The sequence below is a fragment of the Aplysia californica genome, unplaced genomic scaffold (genome assembly GCF_000002075.1).
Source record: "Aplysia californica isolate F4 #8 unplaced genomic scaffold, AplCal3.0 scaffold00002, whole genome shotgun sequence".
Taxonomy (NCBI): Eukaryota; Metazoa; Mollusca; class Gastropoda; order Aplysiida; family Aplysiidae; genus Aplysia; species Aplysia californica.
Window position 1 is genome coordinate 3,211,406 of NW_004797272.1, and position 23,414 is coordinate 3,234,819.

The 23,414-nt window shown below is 37.7% G+C and overlaps 1 protein-coding gene across 2 annotated transcripts in view; it reads right to left on the reverse strand.

The window, feature by feature from the left end:
* Positions 1-896: 896 nt before the first annotated feature.
* LOC101859746 (COP9 signalosome complex subunit 2) overlaps positions 897-23,414 on the reverse strand; it is a 24,237-nt gene continuing 1,719 nt past the window's right edge. The window contains exons 2-13 of one of the 2 annotated variants that reach the window (XM_005089013.3): positions 13,728-13,841; positions 13,167-13,247; positions 12,127-12,252; positions 10,937-11,104; positions 10,265-10,369; positions 9,343-9,412; positions 8,035-8,134; positions 6,726-6,857; positions 5,622-5,719; positions 4,511-4,593; positions 3,431-3,489; positions 897-1,551 (exon numbers count right to left, since the gene is read on the reverse strand). In XM_005089013.3, the coding sequence (XP_005089070.1) occupies positions 1,404-1,551; positions 3,431-3,489; positions 4,511-4,593; positions 5,622-5,719; positions 6,726-6,857; positions 8,035-8,134; positions 9,343-9,412; positions 10,265-10,369; positions 10,937-11,104; positions 12,127-12,252; positions 13,167-13,247; positions 13,728-13,841 (1,284 nt within the window). In that variant the 3' untranslated portion in view covers positions 897-1,403. Of the gene's footprint in view, positions 1,552-3,430; positions 3,490-4,510; positions 4,594-5,621; positions 5,720-6,725; positions 6,858-8,034; positions 8,135-9,342; positions 9,413-10,264; positions 10,370-10,936; positions 11,117-12,126; positions 12,253-13,166; positions 13,248-13,727; positions 13,842-23,414 lie in introns of both variants that reach the window. The other variant, XM_013090483.2, reaches the window with a different exon arrangement.

Sequence of the window (23,414 nt, forward strand, 5' to 3'; positions counted from 1 at the left end):
GAAAAATTTTTTTGACAAAAGGGTCTGTTAAGAATGAGTTTCTAAAAAATTACCAAATTATTTTTTTCCTTGAAAAATTTCTCAACATCTCAAGTCAGTAGCTCACTGGTTAGGCTCTCAGACTTGCAATCATTAGTCGTGGGTTCGAATCCCATCAAAGAGCTGATGAAGTGTCCTTGGGAAAGGCACTTTTTATGACTCTCTTCGCCCAGGTGGGAATGGGTTCCCCGCTATGGACAGCGAAAGATCTGGTCAGTTTGTTCGTACTGCTTGCCCTATATATACTTCCCAGGAAGATAAGAATGTTTCCAATAGTGTTCTAGGGTCTGCTGGGGTAATAATAATGTATAAAGCACATTCTTAACTCAATGACCATGCAATTTAAAATCATGTTTCCGCGCAATTCTCTCGTGTTTGTGGAAATGTCACACAACATATTACATTTTTTAAACCGTTTGTTTCGTGTCAAACTGATCAATAAAGCATTACCAGACGTAGAATTCATTTATCTTTGACTTCCGAGTCAAACTAAAGGCTTGTTAGCTCGTACTTTTTTATATTTGGCATGTACCATAATAAATAAAAACATTACATCGCACGGTGGAACCGTCCAGCCATGGTTAAAGTTAAAGAGTCAAGCATGTGCTTTTAGCAAAAACTAGTGTAACGATGTAGCATGAGTTTTAGCTTTTAGTTAGCATTTTACAGCACATGCAGCACTATAAGGTCATATGAGTGCTGAAGATCAGAAGTGTTACAAGAGAATAACAAACACAAGAAAGAAGGAGATATAAGGACAATAAATATTTGATAGGAAAGAAGGAGCAAACCGCACCAGAGCACCCGCCAACCACCCATGTAGCATGAGTGGTAGAGCAAAGCAACAGCACAAATTGTGACCATTCGTACTGGTTTGAAAGCCAGGATTTATTTACAATGTACATATCAAGTGGGCATTCAAAAAGGATTCAGCTCTGTGCTCACAAAGTCATTCTAAAAAAAAGAAGCTCTAGAATCCCCTCTTCAATATAAACAAACACAGTCTTCCATTGAAGGCATCTTAACAGTTCATACGAAAAAAACCCAGTGCCTTCCACAGAAAAAACAATGACCAAATAACATAATACAAGAGTATTTTAATGAAAACCATTTATTCAAAACAAAACAAATTTCACAAGCTCACGGGTGTTTTTATCAGGAAATGAAGGCTGTTCACTACAACAACCAAAAGTGTAACATTGTGTTCACAAACCACTGACAGAAATGACTTGCAGTTTTCCAGAACAGATCATAAAGGATTACGAAAAGCACAGAACATCTTTTATCATACACTCAACAATGTCATACTAATAAGCATCCCCTGAAATCATCCTCTTTATCATGCACTTTCAGTCACTGCCAGTCTATTTCAAAATCTTGTTCACAACAGCGTGGTGAAGAGACTGGACTTGGGAAGTCCACTTATCGATGGCATTGTACCGGGCAGTCCCTCTCGACTCTCTGTCCAATTCTAGCACTTGATTAACTTGGTCTATTCTTCCATTCACAGAACTGGGGGGGAGAAAAGAGAAATAAAACAAACATAATTGATAATTGCAACAACAACAGAAATAGCCTTACCCACTCTTTCCGCAAAATAGTCACATTTGCTCTACCAGCCATTTGTACAAAAGTACAAACGGCCACTTCCCGTTTCTCCCCATGCGTTTTTGTACCATTATAATGACACTGTGTAAGATGGCCACTTTTCTCTTTGACAATGGGCAGTCGTCTTGGACAACTTCAAATGTAGTCACAAGTACGAATAAAAAACTGAATCAAATTCGAAGGAAAAATTGACAAATGCCTATAATGAATTCAGGCTCAAAAAAGGTCGGAGCCAGTAACAGAGCTACCTGAGGCTGGTAAACCCGCTGAACAAACTGGTTCTCAAAACTACAGCACTAGCGCATAATAGGCGAGGCATTGTGATGAAATCAGGCGCTCGTCAAAATAATGAAATCAACTAAATTGGTAGTTTTCTGGCCATTAGGCACTGGGTTTTTTAAAAACATTTTTGGGGGGTTTCAGAAAGACATTTCTCTGTGGATTCTACTAACAAACATTGATCAAAGGCACTAAAAACGATAAGTTGCAGTTTTCAAGGACACTGAAACTCTGGAAGTTACCAAACTTTGGCAGTCAATTTCTCACTAATTTTACCTCTGCACTAGGCAACCCCAACCATTCAATCATAAATATCTCAGTCTTTTCAAGGCAGATGGGTATTTTTTAAAAACAAGACCAAGATAAATGAGCAAGCTTTAGGATGATACTAATAAGTCATGTAAAAAATTGGTGAGTGCCTGATTCCACTGAGTTGTAACGCATAACAGAGCTGGGGAAGTTCTGTTGGGCACAAATAATATGGACATGGAATACTTGAAATCATAGATAAAACGTACAATTTGCCATTCCCTAACAGATATTTCTTAAACTTTTTATTCCTGGTTAACCGGAAATATGGATGTGCCACACACATTTGTCAATTCCCAACTTATCTGAGTTATCCGTGCCCAACTGTAAATAGTAAAGCAAGTTAAGTTATAGTAACGCAAATCGACACATTTCCTATAATTATTGTTATTGTTGCCTTCGAAATGGCAGTTGGTGGGTTTTTGCTTTTTACCCCTGCCACACAGTAGAATCTTCAAGTGCCGCTTAACAATTAATTTGTTCCGTTTCGTCAGCTCACTGCTGGAATGTACAAAGCCCAAAATTTTGACACTTTTCTTATTGCAGTGTCTTAATCTGTGCGTATCAGTTGAACGTGCTCAAGAAATTTGTCAAACTTCAATTTTTAAATGTTGAAAAAGCAAGAAAAGAATTTTTTTTAAACAACTGCTGAAAGCAAAAGTTTTTTCTCTCTCTTAAAAATTTTTACTTTCTGGGCTAAGAACATTGGAACAATTTGCCGACGATGAAAAGTGTTGTCTTTGTCTAGCTGAGAGGGGTAATGCTGAGGTAAAAGCAAATTTTTCAAAACCGCAATTAGGGACACCCAATGTAATAGTGAACAAAAGTACGTCAAATAGGACTGGTGTGGGCGTAGTGTATATGATATGGCTCTCAAATTCCTGATGTGCCGAATCCAGGATAGTCCAAAGAAATTCAGGACAGCTGGAAAGCCTGAAGCAAAGTGTAGCCCACTAATTCAAATCCTTTGACCTAGAGTGCCCCATCCGAGGTCACAACGGGGTTGTAGCGATGCCATGCAGGAACAGGAGACAGCGGGCTGTGATTGTCATGACGCACAAAGACATGTAAAGGAGTACTTTACTTATACAGAAGCCGATTCATCCCTGTTGTCTCTTAAGACAAAAAGAAATGAATAAGGTACCTACTACAAAGCATATGTGTAAAACCTAACACAAGACATCATTTATCTTACCTGTCAAGAATACAAGACACCAGTAAGTTTTCAACCTCCAAAGCATCGATGTTGAGCTCCTGAAAAAAAAAAAGGCAAAGCTCAAGTCCTGCTAGGTTGTCAACAAAAGTCAACATCTTTTTGAGTTATTGCAGGAACCATTATTTATCTAACGTAACAAGGGCCAAAAAGTTCACAGAAGGTATCACAAACTAAGATCCAAAGTTCATATGGTCGCTTTTAAGGACAAGCGGGCTAACCCCAGATATCGAGGGTTTCCAAAAATCTTGACCTACACCAAAAGTGGGAATTGCCTTACCTATTGTATATTTGTTTGGTTATAGAGAAAACTCTCCTAGTCTTGTACAGAAACTAAACCAGAGGCAAAAACTTTACATTCGATTTTCTCAAAACAGCATTTTTCGGGATAGCCCCCTTGTTCTTAAAAGCGACCATATATGTAATCGTAAGCAATGCAGGAAACAGTGGCTTCACAAACAATAGTCTAATTTATCTTGGGAATAATACATCACAACCTGGCCTAGAATAGGTGGCTCCATTGTTTAAAATTATGCTAAAGTTTCTGAAATATGCATTTCCTTCATTAAATTCCAACATTAACACTTCTCATGTTTTAGGTCTGCTTCCGATTTGAATCAGCTTGTTGACATTCAAAGTGCACGACGGAAATTCTCAACCTTTTCTTTTTGCCAAAACTGCAAGTAAATCTGTTATTTTATGGCAGAGAAAACGAAACTTGAATGATCCTATCTAAAAAAAAATTTTAAACTTCAAAATTGGGTGTGGAGTGTGCAAAAATAGACTGTTGGGGTTCTTTTTGAGTCTGAAAAACATACTTCTTAAAGGTATCAAAAATGATTGTACAATTATTCTAAAATGAACACCTGTAGGTTTTAAGTAATTTTTACTCCTAAACAACAACAATCAATAAGGAAAAACACAAAAAACGGCAAGGTCAATTTTAGGTTTGCTCGTGCCTCGCGACACTTTCGATGGAGCTCAGGTTCACTTTGGAATACCTTTTCACAGCTTTGAAAATGGGACACACACACGAAATGAATACAGTTTAGAAGAACTTACCCTGGAAATGAACGGTATGTGTATCCGGGTATAAGGCTTGATAAGTTTAATCAGAACCTGAGTGCGGATGTTTCGCAGTAAATCTGCAATACAAAAGGGAAAACAAAAATCTATTTAGTCAACAAACTCCACTACAAAATACAGTGCCCACCAAATCTGAAATATGAGAAAGGGGCTGGTATGTTTTTTATCATTCCTAAAATCCTCATCCAGAGGGCAATTTTTTCTTTTTGTCACCCCCCCCCCCCCCCCCCCCCCCCCAAAAAAAAAAAACCACGCACACAAAAACCCAACGGCATCTACACAGTAAAACACATTATCTTCCCAATTGTTGTCTATCTAGGACAATAACATGCGAGACTGAATCCACCAATTAGACAACATTAGAAAAATAACATCATTTTTCTTTTCATCAGTGTTGTCATTATTACCAACATCATATTCTTCATTCTCATCACCATCATCACTTTCATCCTTATTTGCTGCCAAGAAGGTGACTGAAAGAGTCCAAAAAATAAACACTATGTAACTTAAACTTTCCAAAAACAAATAGTAAAAAAATGTAAACCGCTGTTCTTCAGATTTGGAGACAAACAGCCTGCTATGCCTTAGCTTCTACCATATCAATAACACTATCTTTTTTATATTTCATACTTCTACTTCCACTAATCTTCCTACTCCTCCTCCTATTTCTCAATACTAACTTACAATGACAGTAAAATGGAATTTAATAAACTTTGAGAGAAGCCACACAAATCTGCATAAAATGAGTACATATTATACATGCAGTAGATTTGATCTAAAATGAAGCAGTTTAGCATGAAAACTCCAATTACCTCAAAAAAGATTTCAAATCCTCCCCCCCCCCCTACCTCTTTTCACTCTATATTCTAGGAAATGCAACTTCCCTTGACACAAACAAATTCTCGCATCCCTTTGAAGTTTGCATTTTTAGGGTTTTGCTGTAATTTCTAATTACCAACCATAGTCTATACATTAGGGAACTGACAAGAGACAGAAAAACAGAGGGCGGTGGTGGGGGGAAAGAGTTGAAAATGCAAACATGGAGAATCGACTAACCAAACTTGCCAATTCAGTAACCATTATGTACCTTCTATATGCTCCCGAATGAAAGGATCCTCCATTATGTTTTGCCTGTTTGTCTTCAAAATTTTCTCGAAGTCGTTGATGTCATTGTTCTGATATGCACTGGGGGATGGAAACAGAAATAAATACATATTATTTTACACAATGTCTGAGAGTGGACCAAAAGTTGTGTATGGAAAACCTAGGAATAACTGCTCACATTATGCACCAGGACTTAATACCTCTTTAACACTTCCCTTGCCCACAGGTTTTTCTAATTCAATTCCCTGAGCGTGCTGCCCAATTCCTTGGAACCACAACATTTTGAAACGTTTTAAAGAGGATCTTGTGAAGCCAATTTTTATGCCACTGGCATAAATTGGGTATCACTAAAAAGGGAATTGAGCGAAGAATCTACATCAATACTACCAGCAACAGTCTAGGTCTGGATCAACAAAACTTAGAGCTGGTTGATCCAGTTTCACTAGTAGGCCTGAGTCCAACTCTGAGTCTGGTTTGAGGGGTGGTGTATTTGAATCACAATTATAGTTCTGTTTCTTTTAGAGTCAAAGGCAGATTACCAAAATATTCAGAAAATACTAAATATTATTACTGGGAGCAGCATCCCTTCGTGCATCTTCTCACTTTCTGTGAATCGTGATCGCAATCTTGCTGAACAAGTATATACACTTGTTCTACAAGAAAAACTTGAATGCCTTAATGTAAAATTATGTTCCTTCCGCAAAAAAAGGTAAAGCAGCCCAACATGTATACGTGCATTCCGCAAGGAGAGTGTCAAAAGTGTTTAAATAGGACAAAACAACAGATGTTCAGACAGTGGAATGGTCAATTTTAGTTTTATTTTAGTTTTAGTAGAGGCTCGCAACTGCAAGAGGTCATATGAGCACCAGAAGATTAGAGGTGTTACAAGGGAGTAACAAACACAAAAAAGAAGGAGGGGAGATAAAGACGATAGCTGTTTGATAGGAAAGAAGAGGAATGGTCCATGCTTGTTCATTTTTCATCAAAATTAAAATTTGAATGTCCCTTTTTGCTACCACCTCTACTCCACTTATACAATTCAAACATGTCCTGATAATCACTCACACATATCAAGCAAGAGCCATACCTGACTAAATTTGTCATTGCCAAAATTTCAGGATCATTCTTGTAAGGCTTTGTTTCCTGGGAGTCAAATGGGTTTATTCCAGACTTCATCAACATATTGGCCAAAACCAAATACTTGAGACAAGTGGTCCGTCTGCAGAAGAAAACAATAAGCATACAGGCAAAAATTGTCAAAATCAAAAAGACAAAAAACTACCAGACAGCTGAGACACAATCATGTTCACTTCTTATTTCTCGCCCTCTCTCCATCCCTCCACATAACTCATTAAACATTAAAATGCAGGCATAAAAAAAAAATCAACTGTCCTTGGAGTGGATTACTTTTTTTTCATTTAATCATTGTATCAGTTTTTCTTTTAGCTGAATTATTTATATTTATTTGATCAACAGTAACCAACATTAGAAAACACCAACAAAGGTCTTCCTAACCCTGCCTAAAACAACAAGACAAAGAAACTCCCCAAAGTAACTAACAGCCACTCAAAGAAAGGAAAAGTCCTTTGCAGACATAGACACAACATCACTGAATGGTAAACATCAGGCATACCCAACTTCAGACTGCTATTGGAAACAGACACCCTGTAAAATATATTGTACCAGTGTCCATGGTGAAGAAGTTAGGCCCTTCCCCCATCCCACATAGAAGAACTGAAGTCGATTCCCCCTTGACCAGAACTTTTACTGAGTATATCTTATCTTTTAGTTTTAGTAGAGCTTTTACGGCGCCAGAAGATTCGAAATGTTACAAGACAGTAACAAACACAAAAAAGAAAAAGGGGAGATAAGGACGATAGATGTTTGATAGGAAAAAAAGAATCAAACCACACCAGAGCACCCGTCAACCACCCACATATCTTATCTTTCTCTTATCTTTCTGCTAGGAGGATGTTGCACCCCTCGCAGCCCAATTTGGCCCTAAAAGGAAGAGTTGCAGCCCACCTTCTAAATGATCTAAATTGTGTCCATAGGGGAATAAAACTCCTACATTTCATTTTTAAAATGTATTGTCAGACAAAGTAATTTATCCCAAGATCTGTATTCTCTACAAAAAAAAAGAGCGGAAGCCTCTCGGATAAAGAGGCGCTGAGGGATTCAGTGAAATAAGTTCAAAAGGGCACACATAGATGGTGCGGCGAAATGCATGAGCACTACATTGCGTGTCATTCGGATACATTCAAAGCCAGATTTATTCAAAAGAAAGCAGTGACATACCCATATCAAACCAATTGTCTTCAACAAAACAAACAAACAAAATTACACAACAAACAACCACAGAGTAAAGAAGAGATAATACTAAATCATGTACAAACCTTGGACTTCCTGACTCATCATAGTTTTTGAAAGCTTCAAAGAAATCTGTGTGGGCCTTCTCATACTCCCCTTCACGAAGATGCATTTTGCCTCCACATTCTGAGGAATCAAATAAAATACAAAGGCATAAATACAAAAGCAGAGAAAAGATGCTTCTGGTCATTTGTTTGAATAAAGATTTTAGTTTTAGTAGAGGTTTTACGGCTCCAGCAACTACAACTGCATAAGGTCATATGAGAGCCAGAAGATTTGAGGTGTTACAAGAGAGTAACAAACATAAAAAAGAAGGGGAAAAAAGGACGATAGATGTTTCATAGGAAAGACGAAGCAAACCACACCAGAGCACCCACCAACAACTCACTTGAATAAAGAGAAACATACGGACACAATAATGAATAAAGAGAAACACATTGGCACAATAACAGTCATTTTCTGTTGGGAAAAAAATAAGATAGACTAAGGGGAAAAAAAAAAATAGGACCAACTAATGGTGCTTTCAAATCAAAAAGACAAATTCATGTAGCAGAAAGAAAGACTTCTGCAGTGTAAGAAAAGAGTTAAACACACCATGCACACACACACACACACATACACACACACACACAGAGAAACTAGATCCAAATAAAATTATCTTAACTCTTAGTAGGAGGTCAAAATTCACATGCGTTGACACTTGCAGAATGCTGACAAGATTTATTTTTTTAACTGCTGCATTTAGCACGTTTATGCCATTTTCCAAAGTCTTGTATCAAATAAAAATAAATTAAAACTGATTACGATTATTTCAGAACAATCTATGGGGTACTGAAGTAGACATGCACAAACGCAAATTGGCCCAGATGAGCAAAACAAAATTTATTTGAGGCTTTGATCACTCTCAGATGCACTATTTTTCTCTGTTTACAAACACAATCCTTTGGAAAAGTTGTCTTAAAATTTTTCACTCAAATTGGACTTTATTATTAAGAAGCGCTCTTGGTTTGGGCAGGTTCCATTTCTTTTCTGGTATCAGGAATGAACCCTGCAAATCATCAGGTCTTGCCCGAGTACCTAGAACTTAGAACACTGATTCATCAAAATTTTGAGCACTCTAAGACAAGTTCCAAACATAGTAAGCTAGGTTTCAACAAGTGAATAAATACTAAGGGCTCCATTGCGAAACAACTCTTAACATCACCATAATAAAGTCGCTATGTGTCTTACAGGAACAGGAACAAGTTGGCAGTGACCTCAGATGTGCACAAAGACATGGTGGATTATACTTTACTTTTACCAGAACCAAGACAAACGTAATTTTCAACACTCACCTCTGATGACGCCCATGATGAGAGGATGTGGAATGGCAGACTTTATGTGCAAGGACTGCTCATACAAGGCCTAGAAAAGTGATAACAAAAGAAAAAGGTAAATTATTTAGTGACAGTATTACTCACACACTTTGTCTGCGAAAAACCATACAATAATATGAGCTTTTTATATTTTTCATTTAAGCAGGACTCAGTTGGACTTCATGAATGTCACTGGTCAAAGAACATAAAATTTCAAGGTTTTTAACCACGCAAGCAGGGAGAACAAATGTAACTAAAAATAGCTAACCCCCGCCTTTAATTTTTATAGCACTTGCAACACAATAAGGTCGTATAAGTGCAGAAGATTAGAGGTGTTACAAGAGAGTAACAAACACAAAAAAAGAGGGTAGATAAAGACGGTAGATGTTTGATAAGAAAGAAGAAGCAAACCACACCATAGCACCCTCCAACCACCCGTACAAAAATTCAGCATGAAATTAGTTACAACATCCTGCTCTGTTTTCTTCAGTAATGCTTTTATTTCCAAAATGCCCCAATTCTATGTTGAGTTACACTATGCTTCACATGCACTCATTTCACAGCTGTTCATTGCTCACTGTCAGCACACACACACTCATATATACAAATGCCTTGAAATACATGGGGGGGGTTTTTTAGTTCAAGTTTTAAGCCATTTGAAATACAATTAAGTCATATAAGTGTTGAAAATTAGATAGAAACGTACAAATAAAAGAAAGAGAGATACAGTTAATAGATGTCTGAAAGGAAAGGAGGAATAAACCACACCCACAGCACTCATCAACCACCAGCAGACACACCCCAAGCGCAACACTCAGAACATATACTCTAAACTGAGACAGAGAACAGAAAACCAACAGTGAGCGTTCAGGGCTGCTGTGTTCTAAAAAGAAGTACCAACCTTTAACTTCTTGTTATTTTTCTGAGCTGTGTACATCTGAATTTCCAAAGCATAGATCTCCAACAACTGAGTCCCCTTTTTCAGATCATCTGCGCCATCATCTGTCTGTGAGGGAAAATTTTCAGAAATAGCTAGTCATGCATTAGATAAGTTTGCAAGTTAGCAGGGGCTTAGTGATTATGATCCGTTTTATTTGTGTTTTCTTTTATAATAGAAAAAAAAGTAACGTTTTAAATTCTATGAAACTAAGTTTTTTTTCACATTTTCATGTAAAAAATGCCCCCAAAAAACCCAAACCCACATTATTTACAAAAGGACAATTGGTCGCTTTTAAGCACAAGGGGCCTTCCTGAAAAATGCTGTTCTGAAAAAAATCTAAGATACAGTTTTTGCCACATGTTTAGTTTCTTTAAAAGAAAATGACAGTTTTCTCTATAACTAAGCAAACAAATATACACACCAATGAAACCAAACTTCTCCTATAGGTAGGGGAAAGCCCACTTTTGGTGTAGGTCAAGATTTCTGGAAACCCCGGAAAATTGGGTCAGCCAGCTTGTCCTTAAAAGCGACCAGTTATTGATAAATGAAAATACGAGAATGACAGCATACAAGCCTCTGACTGGGGGCCACACCATAATATGTCCCCCCCTGAGCAAACAGAGATGAGAGTACCTGACAAGACTGATGGAGCTGTTTCAGAATGCGCTGCAGTCGTGGATAATCTCCCCTGTCGTAGTACAATTTGCCTAACTTTGTATTTGTCTTGAACCACAGGCGTTCGTTCTTTGCTTCTTTCAGGGCATCGAGCGTAGTCTCGTAGAAATCCTGGAGGAGTTCCATCTGCAAAACAGGCTTTACAAATTATAAAGATAGCACAGACTCTATCATGCGTAATGAGAAAAAAACCCATGCTGAACTACTGCTGTTACACTTTTTTGACAATGTTTCCAACATAATACAACAGTACTATTATCCGAACAATTTGCAGAGGGGAGGGAGGGAGGTACTCTTTTCACTTGAAACTCAGAAAACGCTTCTAAAAAAATATGCAAAGGTGTATGTTCAGACCAGCCACCATGTGTAAGACATAAAACTAATTAAATTTAACATTTAATTTTTGTGTAATTCCAGCTCAGAAGTATCATTTTTGTCTAAATTTAGTCAACAGCAGACATTCAGCATGCAACAGACTTCAATATTTCAAGAAGATCCATAGAATTGAAAACGCAATAGCATGCAGCACTTATATTTTGATGGGTTCCCCAGCACATGTTGGATATATATTATTTATATATTGGGTTTTGGCTTGCTACCTCTAGTTTGTTAAAGCACCCTCCATGCATTATCTCTTAAAATGTAAATTGATAAAGGTAGCAGCCAAAAGGACTCTGAGTAGCAAAAAGCTGTACTCTACTGACGTTTCTGAGCCCAACATTTCCATATTCATTTACCCATCAGGACTTTTCAGCTCTGTGACAATCCCTTTCGAATCATGATGATGTGTGAACTCGATGATTTTTAGATTTTTAAAGCCATATACAGACATAAAAAGACAGCTCCTGGTAAGTACTTGACCGCTTTACCAAATGATGGAAAAAAAAAAAAACAAACAAATTCATTAAACACAAAAATGACAAGGATCTATGGTGTAACTGAAAGGCTCCTCGTCTCATTAGTAACAGACATGAATTTGATTCCAAGGTTGGGATCGTATTTCATAGCTCATTCTCATTTTTCTGTGTATTCCACAAACCTGAGGTCCACCCAAATAGGCAAGCCCTAATCAACCGCTGTCGTAAATTTTCAAAAGTGAGTTGATAAGTGTGCAAAGCATTTGAAATTGTACATACAAAATACCAAACCTGTTTAGATGTAGAAATGTAATCCAGAATGGAGTTGATAGACTTCTCTGAATAGTTCCGTGTCACAGCAGACTTGATGTACGTTAGCAGTAACTTGTAACGCACCATCATTTCATCATAATTTCCCTGTAGAAATACAGACTCATAGTCAAGACTAGCTGTCCGTAATAGTCATAAACTACACTGACATTCTCAAACTCCATAGTTCTGATGTGAAGACAACAAATTTTAAGACTGGGTCTATATTAGACAAAACAGTTGATATTCTCACAACATTTATCTGCTCACTTAAATATCCTCCTTTGGCAGTGAAGAAGAGCTAATTGTGTAGTTCCTGTACATTCAAGAAGCATTTTCAGAAATATTTTTTTCAAGATCGTAACAATCACCATCTGTGGAGTTTCTCTTTATTGCCTTCAAAATCAAAATAGTCAAAATGATGGATTTCCAAAGAAACTTTTCTTTTTTCAAACCTTCCCTGCCTCATATCACCCTGCCTCAGCCAAGTGTCACTGAAAACTTAATAAAGACAGAAGTTTACTTCAACTATATAATTGTGAAAATTTTAAGTTATGTAATTCTTACACAAACTATTGCAGTGTCTGTTTCCTTTATCCTATTTATAATATTCAGTCACTTCAAATATTCCTTCAGGAATCAATACATGTACAAAATCAAGAGGTGTATTACTTTAAGAAGTCAGGCTTCATAAGAGAGCAAACGGAATTAATTTGGGAACCCCCGTGGCGACTCATTAATCAGAGGGACATATTGACCTCAATTTGAAGCAGTCTCGTACTACAGTCACAAAGAATGGAGTACATTCATATGAAAGTGGACTGCAGCAAGTAGTTTAACTTTAAAGCACATCTTTATTATTTTTCTAAAAAATTCAAATACAGCAAATGTACTGAGAGAAGAGAGTACAGTCCCTTTTTTCTTTCAGTTTGAATGAACTCAACCTGGAAAAGAAAAACGAACATAAATACTGAAAGACAGTATGAATTTTGATTTCAGCTGTTAACATATTACATATTTACCAAACGGAAGTTGATCTTGATCATTTGCTTGAGTGCCTTGAAGCCCCATTCTCCTTTTTCTTTTCCTTCCAGTTCCAGCACCTATGGTTCCAATAGAACAGAAAAAGGTTATAATTTAAAAAATAACAATGTTCAATATCTAATAATAACAATCATAATAATGATGATGGTAAAAATAATAACATTAATATGCTGCTTCTATAATGCCCACTCCCCATAAGGGCTCTAGGCACTTAATTATCAATAATAAAATTGTTAGATAATTGTAGTACGGCAGAACAACAAATACATTGGAACAAATATATTCTTGTGTTTTGCTTTTGCTCTGGCACTGTAATTTTAAAAATCTCATATTTGTTTATAAAATGACAAAGAATACAATAAAAGATATTAGAAGAACAAACCGTACATCAAAACATCACAACAATTAAATTTTATGTTACACATAAGCATATATAGGAAAAATTGAGTATAATAAGTATATGCTAGTACTACTAGATAAATACATGTCTCAAGAGTCCTCAGCTTTCCATTACCATGATCAGTGGATATTATCATTACCTTCTGAAAACTCTCAAGAGCTGCTTTCGGGTCATCTTCTTTCAGAGCTTTGGAATTGTAGTACTGATTTTCAAGGTCCACATCAGGTTCTGAATTACTTTCTTCTGAGTAAACCTAAGGGAATTAAGATGAGATTAGCTTATTTGACTTTGTTATGAAAAACATAAACAGGCCATGACAAAGGAGAAGCACTTGGCCCAGTGATGAGGGTAATTTAAAGACAGATGTAAAAAAAAATATTATGCACCAAAGTTCTGAACCACAAGTGACTCTCGGTTGTGTGTGGTGAAACCAGCATCTGGAAAATAAAGATTTATTTTTATCTATCTTAGATGTCCTGATCATAAATATTCATGTCATATAAATCCTACCAGCAGAGGAGCAGCACCTTGAAGCTTACACTTTTTTCAAATTTTTGCACTGGTAGTGCAAAAAAGGCAGTAGACTCGCTACAGCCGAGGGTAAACCCGGGAACATACTAATTTACTGCACTGTTGTTTTTTTTTTGTGTCAGCCCTATGTAACGCACCCATACACATGGGAAAAATTGGGGCATTCATTGAAGAAAAAATTTCCCAATATCTTTGGTGAGCCGAGTTTTGATTTAAAAAATTGAGCATTGCTTGGTTGCGAGTCTAAACACCTGCCGCACATTTGAACACAGTGCAGAATACACTTACATTAATTGTAGATAGGTTAAACTTTCACAAAGCAATTTTGTGAAATTCCACATTAAGTTGCATTTAAAAAATATGCCAACATCAGTCCTTGTTATTTTCAGGTGGCATGAAAGCCAGTGTAAGGGAAACAAAGCTGAATTCATTAACACTTACTCGTAAAATCACTGTGACAGGGTAGTTATTTTAATAAACTTGAATACCAAGGCAGGAAGGAACCCTACCTCTACTCATGAACTAGGACATAATGAAGGTTTCTTTCAATTTGTCATCGCAAATAATTGGGCTTTTAAAACTTCTATTCTGAATTTTAAAATGAAATGAAATTCAAGGTCACTGGATATATATTGCCTATTAAAGTATTATATAGTTCACCAAGCATAGACAGTTGTTTTGGCAGCAGAATGAAGTAATTAAGTCTATTTACAGGTAAATTTCCATAGGACCACAATTAAGCATAGAAGGCTACTTACTTCATAGTGCAAAGCAATTGATCATATATTTCAATACACACATCAGATCACCATAAATTATGTGTAGTGTAGCTTTTAAGGCACATTCATTTTCATCAATTTTTTTGGTATTCAACTTTCAAATACTCATTGATTGAAAGTGGTAAGACCATATCCCCCAAACCTGAACAACAACTCAATATAATGACCAAAACTCTAAAGGAGTCCTACGTCTATATCTCTTGATTTCTAATTAAGGTATATTTTTACTTTCACTCCCACACATAGATCACACTGCTTTAGAGGGTCAAACAAACAGCCCTATCTTTTGATGTAGAATACACAGAGAGTCATTAAAACTGTCACAAATCAAATATGTTCAAGAAAATTTAAAACTTAATTGCAAAACACCAAATTACAGGAAAGGCAGGGGGCATGCTCACCTCGGCCTCAGTAATAACCCCTCAGATTTTTTTTAACTTCAGGGAGGCATGCCCCCCCCCCGAATTGGTACACAGCATGGAAATTACTGCACAATTAGACTTAGTGTACTTGTTTTTGTATAAAAACTACCAAATATTTCAAAAACTATTAATCTGCGATGGATACAGGCCTAATGATAAAGTTAACCCTGGTCTTTCAGGGGCCGTATTTTATGCTCCCCAACAAGAAAATTTCGACAACCTCACTTTCAAATGGGAGCGGCATCAGTCCAGCCCTTATGCATGCAGAGCATCTCGTGGACTTGTATTACCGGAGCTCGTCTGTGTGCATCAGTCTGCTTGTGTTTGTGTGTGTTAGAGACCTACTTCTAAGAGTGTCGGCATTGGTTTAAAACCGAAGGGTATGTCTCGTTTGAAACACAAATTAAGCTGGTAGCTCTATATATGTTCGTCCAATGAAATTTGAACTAACTAAACTAACCCACTTAGAGTTGACATGAGGAACTTGAAAGGATAACCAGGAAACAAGACTTTCCTTTTTCACATGCAATAAAATAATTTTCAAATGAGCTTCATTTTACAAAAAATGATATTACATGAAACAATCTTATTAGATGGTTTTGAAAACTATTGTACAAATAGAATGATCATTATAAGTAAGAAAAATTTGAGGGCGCAAAACATTAGGTTAGGAACTTGACTTTTTTTTTTCCTTTCGAACCCCACAATACCATCTAAAAGGTTAATCTAATGAGCGTAACCACTAGTAATGACTTTCATTTATCAGTTTATGTGAGGGGTTTAAAATATATCATGTATTCATGTCATATAACAATTATTTATTGTGCTATAATACAGGATGCTACTTTCATTATCTGATCACCGATAAACAAACCCCAACGGTATTCACAGTGAAAACACATGTTATCAGGACCTCTTGTCAGCACCTGCCTGACAGCTGAGTGCCCCTGGTGCCCCACGGGAATACTCCGTAAAAGTTGGTTTTATCATCAGCAGATTCGAGTCACATCTCTAGTGAGCGTGCCGATTGAGAGTTTGCATTGTATAACAGATAAAAATAAGCAAGAAAAGGGCTACAAAAATACCCGAACATGAGACAGGAGTGAAAGTAATATAATATCAGTAAATTTCTCCTTTCACTCCTGCACAGCAAAGATGCAGTTTTGAGGGTCAAACAGCAGTATTTTTTGCTGACTGGTCCAAAGTGCGGAAATTACTCATTAGTGTACACTAAGTCTGCATTAGGCAGGTTGTTAGCCTTTGTGTGATCAGTACATTTTTTACTTTCATTCCCACTCACAGTTGCACTGCTTTGACTTTGAGGGTCAAGCTGCAGCATTATTTGCTGCAGATCACAATATAGAGTTAAAACTGTCGCAAATCAATTATTTTCAAAAGAAAATTTCAAACCTACCCCCCTGAAACTCCCAAGATTTTTTTTTACTTCAGGAGGGGCATGGTCAAAAGAGCGGAAAATACTACGCAAGGCTCAATGTGATAAAGGTCCATTATAAACCATCAAATATTTTAACAATTAATTTGCGATGGAAATGAAGTCAATATTCGTGTTCAACGCATCAATATATATGTTAGAAGTAAAAAATGGACACAAAGTTAAACGTGGGCTGCGTGTCTATTTGAACATGACGACGTGTGTCCTTCAACTATAGCATGAATGCGAGTAACATACATTGTGGGGGTTTTTCTTTTTGAGAATAGAATGACATGCTTCTGTTTCTTTTTGGACCAATGCATCTTTGCAGTTTGCATAAAATTGCTGTGACCGGGAAATGTGGGATCAGCGTTGGAGGTTGCTGACAAAAATTATCTACCGGAATTGACCCTGGGGGGGGGGGGGGGCAGGGCTGAGGCTCCACAGGACGTGTCCGTGTCCAAATAGTCACAACGTGAAACGTGAGGGAAAGTAAAAGAATACCTGAAAGGGCCCTAATTATTTTTTTTATCATCAATCAATAAATATTGTCTTTTGGTTTAAAATAGATAAAATGAACAAGAAAAAGGTTTGGCCTTTATGAGCCTATACACACACTACGGTACAGTCAGTACAGTAGATCTACTGGCGATTTTGTAGTTTCGTTCATTAAAGTCAAGAGCAAGGGGGTTTCAGGGGGGGGCCCCCTGACCTAATAAAAAGGCAAGCGTTATTTGCAACGCCACGTTCTGAATAGCTCCCGTGCTATTTGCAACGCCGCGTTCTGAATAGCTCCCGTGCTATATGAAACGCCAGTACAGTGGAGTCCACTTATAACGAGTCCGGAAAAAACGAGAAGTCTGTAATAAAGACATTATTCTAAAACCCCGTTTTTTTCTCTTCTTTGTAAATAAAATACTGCTATAGTGCAATCAGACAAACATGCGAGTCGGCTATAGCGGAATATTGCTGCTGCTGTGCACAGTGCATAGGCCAATTATACATAATTAAAAAGCCTCGCCAGTTGAGAAACTTGTTGGTGATCTAGCGAAACAAAGAAAGGAGAGCCAATGTGTGTCAACAATGAAGGCCAGAGCGACTGAGTAGGGAGGTTGTGGTATGCGCAGACAAGCAGAACGCATCGTGTGATAGGCCAGTGTAAGCCTAGTTTAGATTATCAAGGCCTACCATGCCTCTCACTTCTCCGATGCGGGGATGGAGAGGTCACAGCAATGTGATGGGTGGAGGGAATGAGTGACGTGCGCAAGCTGACGGAATGCACTACATGGTGTGGTGGGGTGGGGGAAAACACAGCGGGCGAGTTAGCCCAGAGCCCTTTCTTTCTGATCGCCAACGCCGAGCTGTCAGTCAACACCGCTAGATCTAGCCCTAGAGAAAGAAACCTGATTCGATTTTTGATCAAGTAAGACCCAAAGGTCATGTTGAAACCAAATCATCATCAGGGGAGATATCAAAAAGAAATAAACAGAACCGTAAAATCATAGATTTGGCCTACTTTAGAGTTTCCCTTGAATTTATTACTGGATCCCTTACAGCGAGAATCCTGCTATAACGGACATTTTGTTCCTGTCCCCTCCCTCTCGTTATAACAGGATTCCACTGTACTAGATCTAGATCTAGATGTAGTAGCCATCGTTTCTACATGATAATATTGTAGTTCTGCCTGAACTGTGGAAGCTTTCTCAGTTTTTTGATAAACCTCCTACGATTTTACTCCTTTTTTTATGACGTTGTCTTATAATTCCGATCAATATTGGGTAGATCTAGGATCTAGAAAAATCTAGATCTAGATTAGAACTAACAATTGTTTCTGACAGTTTGCACAAAAGTAGACGTCTTGTTCATCTCTCATAATCATAATCATCTGAGTTAGAGTTTGAGCAAGTTTAAGTTGAAAGTTGCTTGGATAACAATAACAAGACGGTGCAACTCGAACTTTAAATTAGGCCTACAGAACGTATACAAGCTGTCTACTGTCTACGTTCTCTACGTCTAATGTTCAGTGCTTCCAAGCGTGGCATCGAATCCCAGTCCCGAAAGGGTTTTTTTCCCCCTTCTCCTGAGCCTAAAATAGTTGTTTTTTTTTTAATTAGACTCACAGACCAAGGAAAGCCACTACAGAACTTTAACCAGGCCTAAATTGGTAAAAGGAAAGGTATAGGCTCTATACTAAGGCCTACTTTGTACAGATCCCTCTTGGGCACAAAACCAGAATGTGAATGCTTCATCACTACGTAAAAAAAAAACTACAAAGCAACAAGATATAATATAGGGAACAATTTGTTGGTCAGTCGAGAAGAGGACAACAACAACAACAAAAAAACACGTCCAGGACCGGGATCGAACCCACGCTAAAAAAATAATGGTTTGACTTCAAGCGCAGACGCGCTGTCACTTCGGGCATCAGAACTTCCGATAACGAAGTGCAGACTAAGCTTGATATTTTACACACAGCGACACTGTGTTTTATTTAGCACTGGTGCTAATCGCAACACAGCATTTTTAGAAGTGGTTATTCGCACCGGGTGTGCGCATAAGAATTAATATTATTCGCACCGGGTGTGCGCATAAGAATTAATATTATTCGCACCGGGTGTGCGAATAAGAAATAATTATATTCGCACAGGGTCGACCCAACCTGCGCGCTGAGAACGCTGCGCGAGATCGGCAAATGGCGCGAGAGTCCGCGAAACTAGGCGGTCTTGGCCTATATAAAAAGCTTACCTGCGTGGCATTTTCATTTTTCAAAACAGAGCCCTGAGGGAACCTTGCCAGTTACTAGCGTTCTGTTGGCCCCAAGGCTATTGCATCTCAAATCTGAAACTACTCACCACCTAGTTCTAGTTTTGATTCTATTCAGCATGGAAGTGGGAGCCAAGTTCAAGAGCTTTTCAGAGTTCACAGAGGCTCTGAAAGAGTATGAAAGTACTAATAACACAAAATTTGTGGTTACACAATTCACCAAAATTGGCCAAACAGACCCCTTGAGTGCTGTGTGCCAGTCGATCGGGTTCCAGTGCAACCAGGGGCAGCGCCACCATTATTGTATTCTTTAAATTAATAAACAATTTTTAAAAAAAAGATCAAAGGTGCAAATGCACCCTGTACAGGTTCTATCTAAATGTACACATGTGTACATTTTGGTTGACGGCAACTTGAGGAGGGGGGGGAGGGGGGGTTGTCCTGGGAAAGATGACAAGAGGGGTGGGGTCATTTGTGAACAGTCCTTAAAAATAAAACTGCAATCATTCGGCCATAAATAATATGATGTATTACTACAGAGTTACCACATAAAGTTGATTTTGGACCTCATTTGTCACACCCAGGTATCCCACCTTTAGTTTTAGGCAAAGGGTTTTAATTTTGGAAAGCACTGGGAATAAGGCCAGAATTGATTGTTCCTACTGTCACTGGGATGAGGCCAAGAAATTATTCCCAGTGTACATGTATTTTTCTTTATCTAATGTAGATCTAGATATTTAAGAGTGTAGATTCTGGTGTGAGTGGAAGAATTTTTTTTTTAAAGAAAGGAATTTGGTCATTCTATGCTTGCTTGTTATTCATCATGTACATTAGATCTAGATCTAACACGGATTTTGGAGACCACGGTACAGGACAGGTAAAAATCCTTCCCGATTCTCCTTTTCTTCTAGAATCTAGGCTACAGTCAAGTCTTGGCCCAAGTAAGCGAAGAGAAGAAAAGTCTGAACTTAATTGAGAAGAGAGCCTACAGTACACGTTAGAAACGAATCTAGATACCTCCACCATGTCTCCCCTTCTTTTCACTGGTCTGGTAAACTTCACCCGCGCCTCTATCGTCTCTCATTAGTCTCATGGTAACTCTTAGGTCTAGCCTAGGCTGGCAATGTGGATCCACTATAGTAAAGTTCTTGGGCAGAGCAAACTATAAAATGTTCCTGGTCCAATTTTCTCTGTTTATTATAATTGATTTGCATGTGGCAGCTCCCCCCCCCCCCCCCCCCCCCCCGGAATGTGGGAAAATAGATCTTTAAAGATTCTAATAACTAAGTGTGAGGAGGGGGGGCCCCCCAAAAATTTTGGGGATTCAAGTAATTTTTAAAATGGTGTTTTCGTTCTAATTCCGAAACCCCAGGATCCTGTGGTCCTTCCTCCCCTTTTGGTCCCCCCTCCGCCCCTCTCCCTCAAAAGAAAAAGGAAAAAGGGAGCAAAAATAAGCCACGACATGTAGATCCTAATCAAGAAAATCAGGAACCTGCTGGTCAATCCTCCACTTCTGATCTCCCTCCACTGCCTCCCCCTAAGAAGAAACAGCGGATGGGATCAAGTAAGGGAAGATTGAAGAATACCGGACCACTTGTACATTATTGCACGAGAAAGTGCGGCGGGTGGTTGGGGTGGAGGAGGGGGGAGGGGGGGGGGGGTTCAGGGGGGTCTCCCCCCTGACAAAATTTTAACGACTAATGAATAGATCTACCGGTCCGAGATTCTCCATTGAGAGACATTAAAAACGGGAAAATCATAAATTCCTAAGGTTGAGACATAGGCAAAGTCAGTCCGCTGGTCCGGTATTCTTCAATCTTACCTCAAGTAATACTAATATAATAGTGAGAACCCTGCGCCTGTTCCTATGGTAAACGTCCTCATCCGCAGGGTTGGTGATTTTTTTGATTTTTTAAATAAAAATTTAAAAAATCGATTTTTTAAATTTAAATCAGATTTTTAAAAATTTAAATCGGATTTTTAAATTTTTTTTAAAAATGTCGACACAGTTTGGGATTTTTGGAGGCTAAAAGTAAGTTCTTTTAGTGCAAAATGCATTGTCTTTATTTTAACTAATGATTAATTTAAGCAACTGCAATTTTAGAAAGCCTTAATCTGCTATATCAGTGAGTTATGGCTGCAAACAAAAAATGAAGAAAATGTCAGTCTAAAAGGAAGGGGGGGGGGGGTAATTATGCATAGATAAACTTGCATTTTATTACAGTGTGTGTGTGTGCGCGCGCTTGTGTTTGTCTAAAAAGAAAAAGAAAATGCTAATTTCAGTTATGAAAAAAAAGTAAATTGAATACAGTATTATTTTACTACTTACAGTGACAGGGGGGAAGCAGACTTTTAAGCATGATTATTTTAGTCTACTAAACCTTATATCTGTTTTATAAAACCAAGGAAAGGAATTCTGAATGTTTAAAGATGTAAAAACATAATACATTTTTTAAAGTGATTTAAATCACTGAGTTCTTTTAAAATCAAGTTGATTTAAATATTTAAAAAATCAACTGATTTAAATCAATCCAACCCTGGTTTTCAATTATGAAAAAAAGTAAATTGAGAACTGTATTATTTTACAGTGACTGGGGGGAAAGAAGACTTTTAAGCATGATTATATTAGTCTACTAAACCTTATATCGTTTAATAAAACCAAGGAAAGGAATTCTGAATGTTTAAATATGTAAAAAGTGAATACATTTTTTTGAAAAGTGATTTAAATCATTGATTTTTATTTTAAAAATCAAGTTGATTAAAATTTTAAAAATCAACTGATTTAAATCAACCCAGCTCTGATTTCAATTATGGAAAAAAAAGTAAATTGAATACTGTATTATTTTACAGTGAAAGGGGGGAAAGCAGACTTTTAAGCATGATTATATTAGTCTACTAAACCTTATATCTGTTTTATGAAACCAAGGAAAGGAATTCTGAATGTTGAAATGTGTAAAAACTGAATAAAAATACATTTTTTAAAAAGTGATTTAAATCACTGATTTTTATTTTAAAAATCAACTTGATTTAAATTTTAAAAATCAACTGATTTAAATCAACCCAACCCTGCTCATCCGATGCCTAGATATTCCGGACTTCCATCTCTTCAATGATTCGGATAACAGGTCCGTTTACAACTTTGTCTCGTCCCCCCTTCTCTCTCTCTATCTCCCTCTCTCATGGTATTCTCGCAGCCCTCACTCACTCCACCTTGCGTCGCCGGGAACAAGTCTCACTCACTCTGCCTCGTTCGCGTAGCGGTCGATTAGGACCTATACGTTCTTATACTATCTCTCTGACCGTCTAGATTAGGACCCATGACTGTAAGTATAAGTCCGTTGTTTGCCTAGTGCGCATTAATACATATAAACACGGCGGGTCCACCAAAGTTCAATCCAGCCCCTATGATCTTTGTCCTTGCGCGATGAGGGGAAAAAATGAGGAAATGGTTGGCCTATTTCCATCCTTCTTTTGAAACACCCTGTGCGAATATAACTTCATAGTATTCAGTATTCACACACCCTGTGCGAATATAATTTCACTGTGCGAATAAAATTTCATAGTATTCGCACATCCTGTGCGAATCCTGTGCGAATAACTACAGCCGTTTTATTTAGCACTGGTGCTAATTGCAACCCGGCGTTGCAAATAGGCACTTCCTAGTCCTAATAAAAATAGGCCGGCACTATTTCTACGAACGTTCGGGAACATAAAGCTGGGCACTATTTCTCCGAACGTTCGGGAAAATAAAGCTAGGCACTATTTCTCCGAACGTTCGGGAAAATAAAGCTGGGCACTATTTCTCCGAACACTCTGAAATCTCATCCTTTCTCGCAAATTTCGGATATTATATAGATCTATAATTATAGTATAGGCCTACTAAAGATTGTTCGTATACA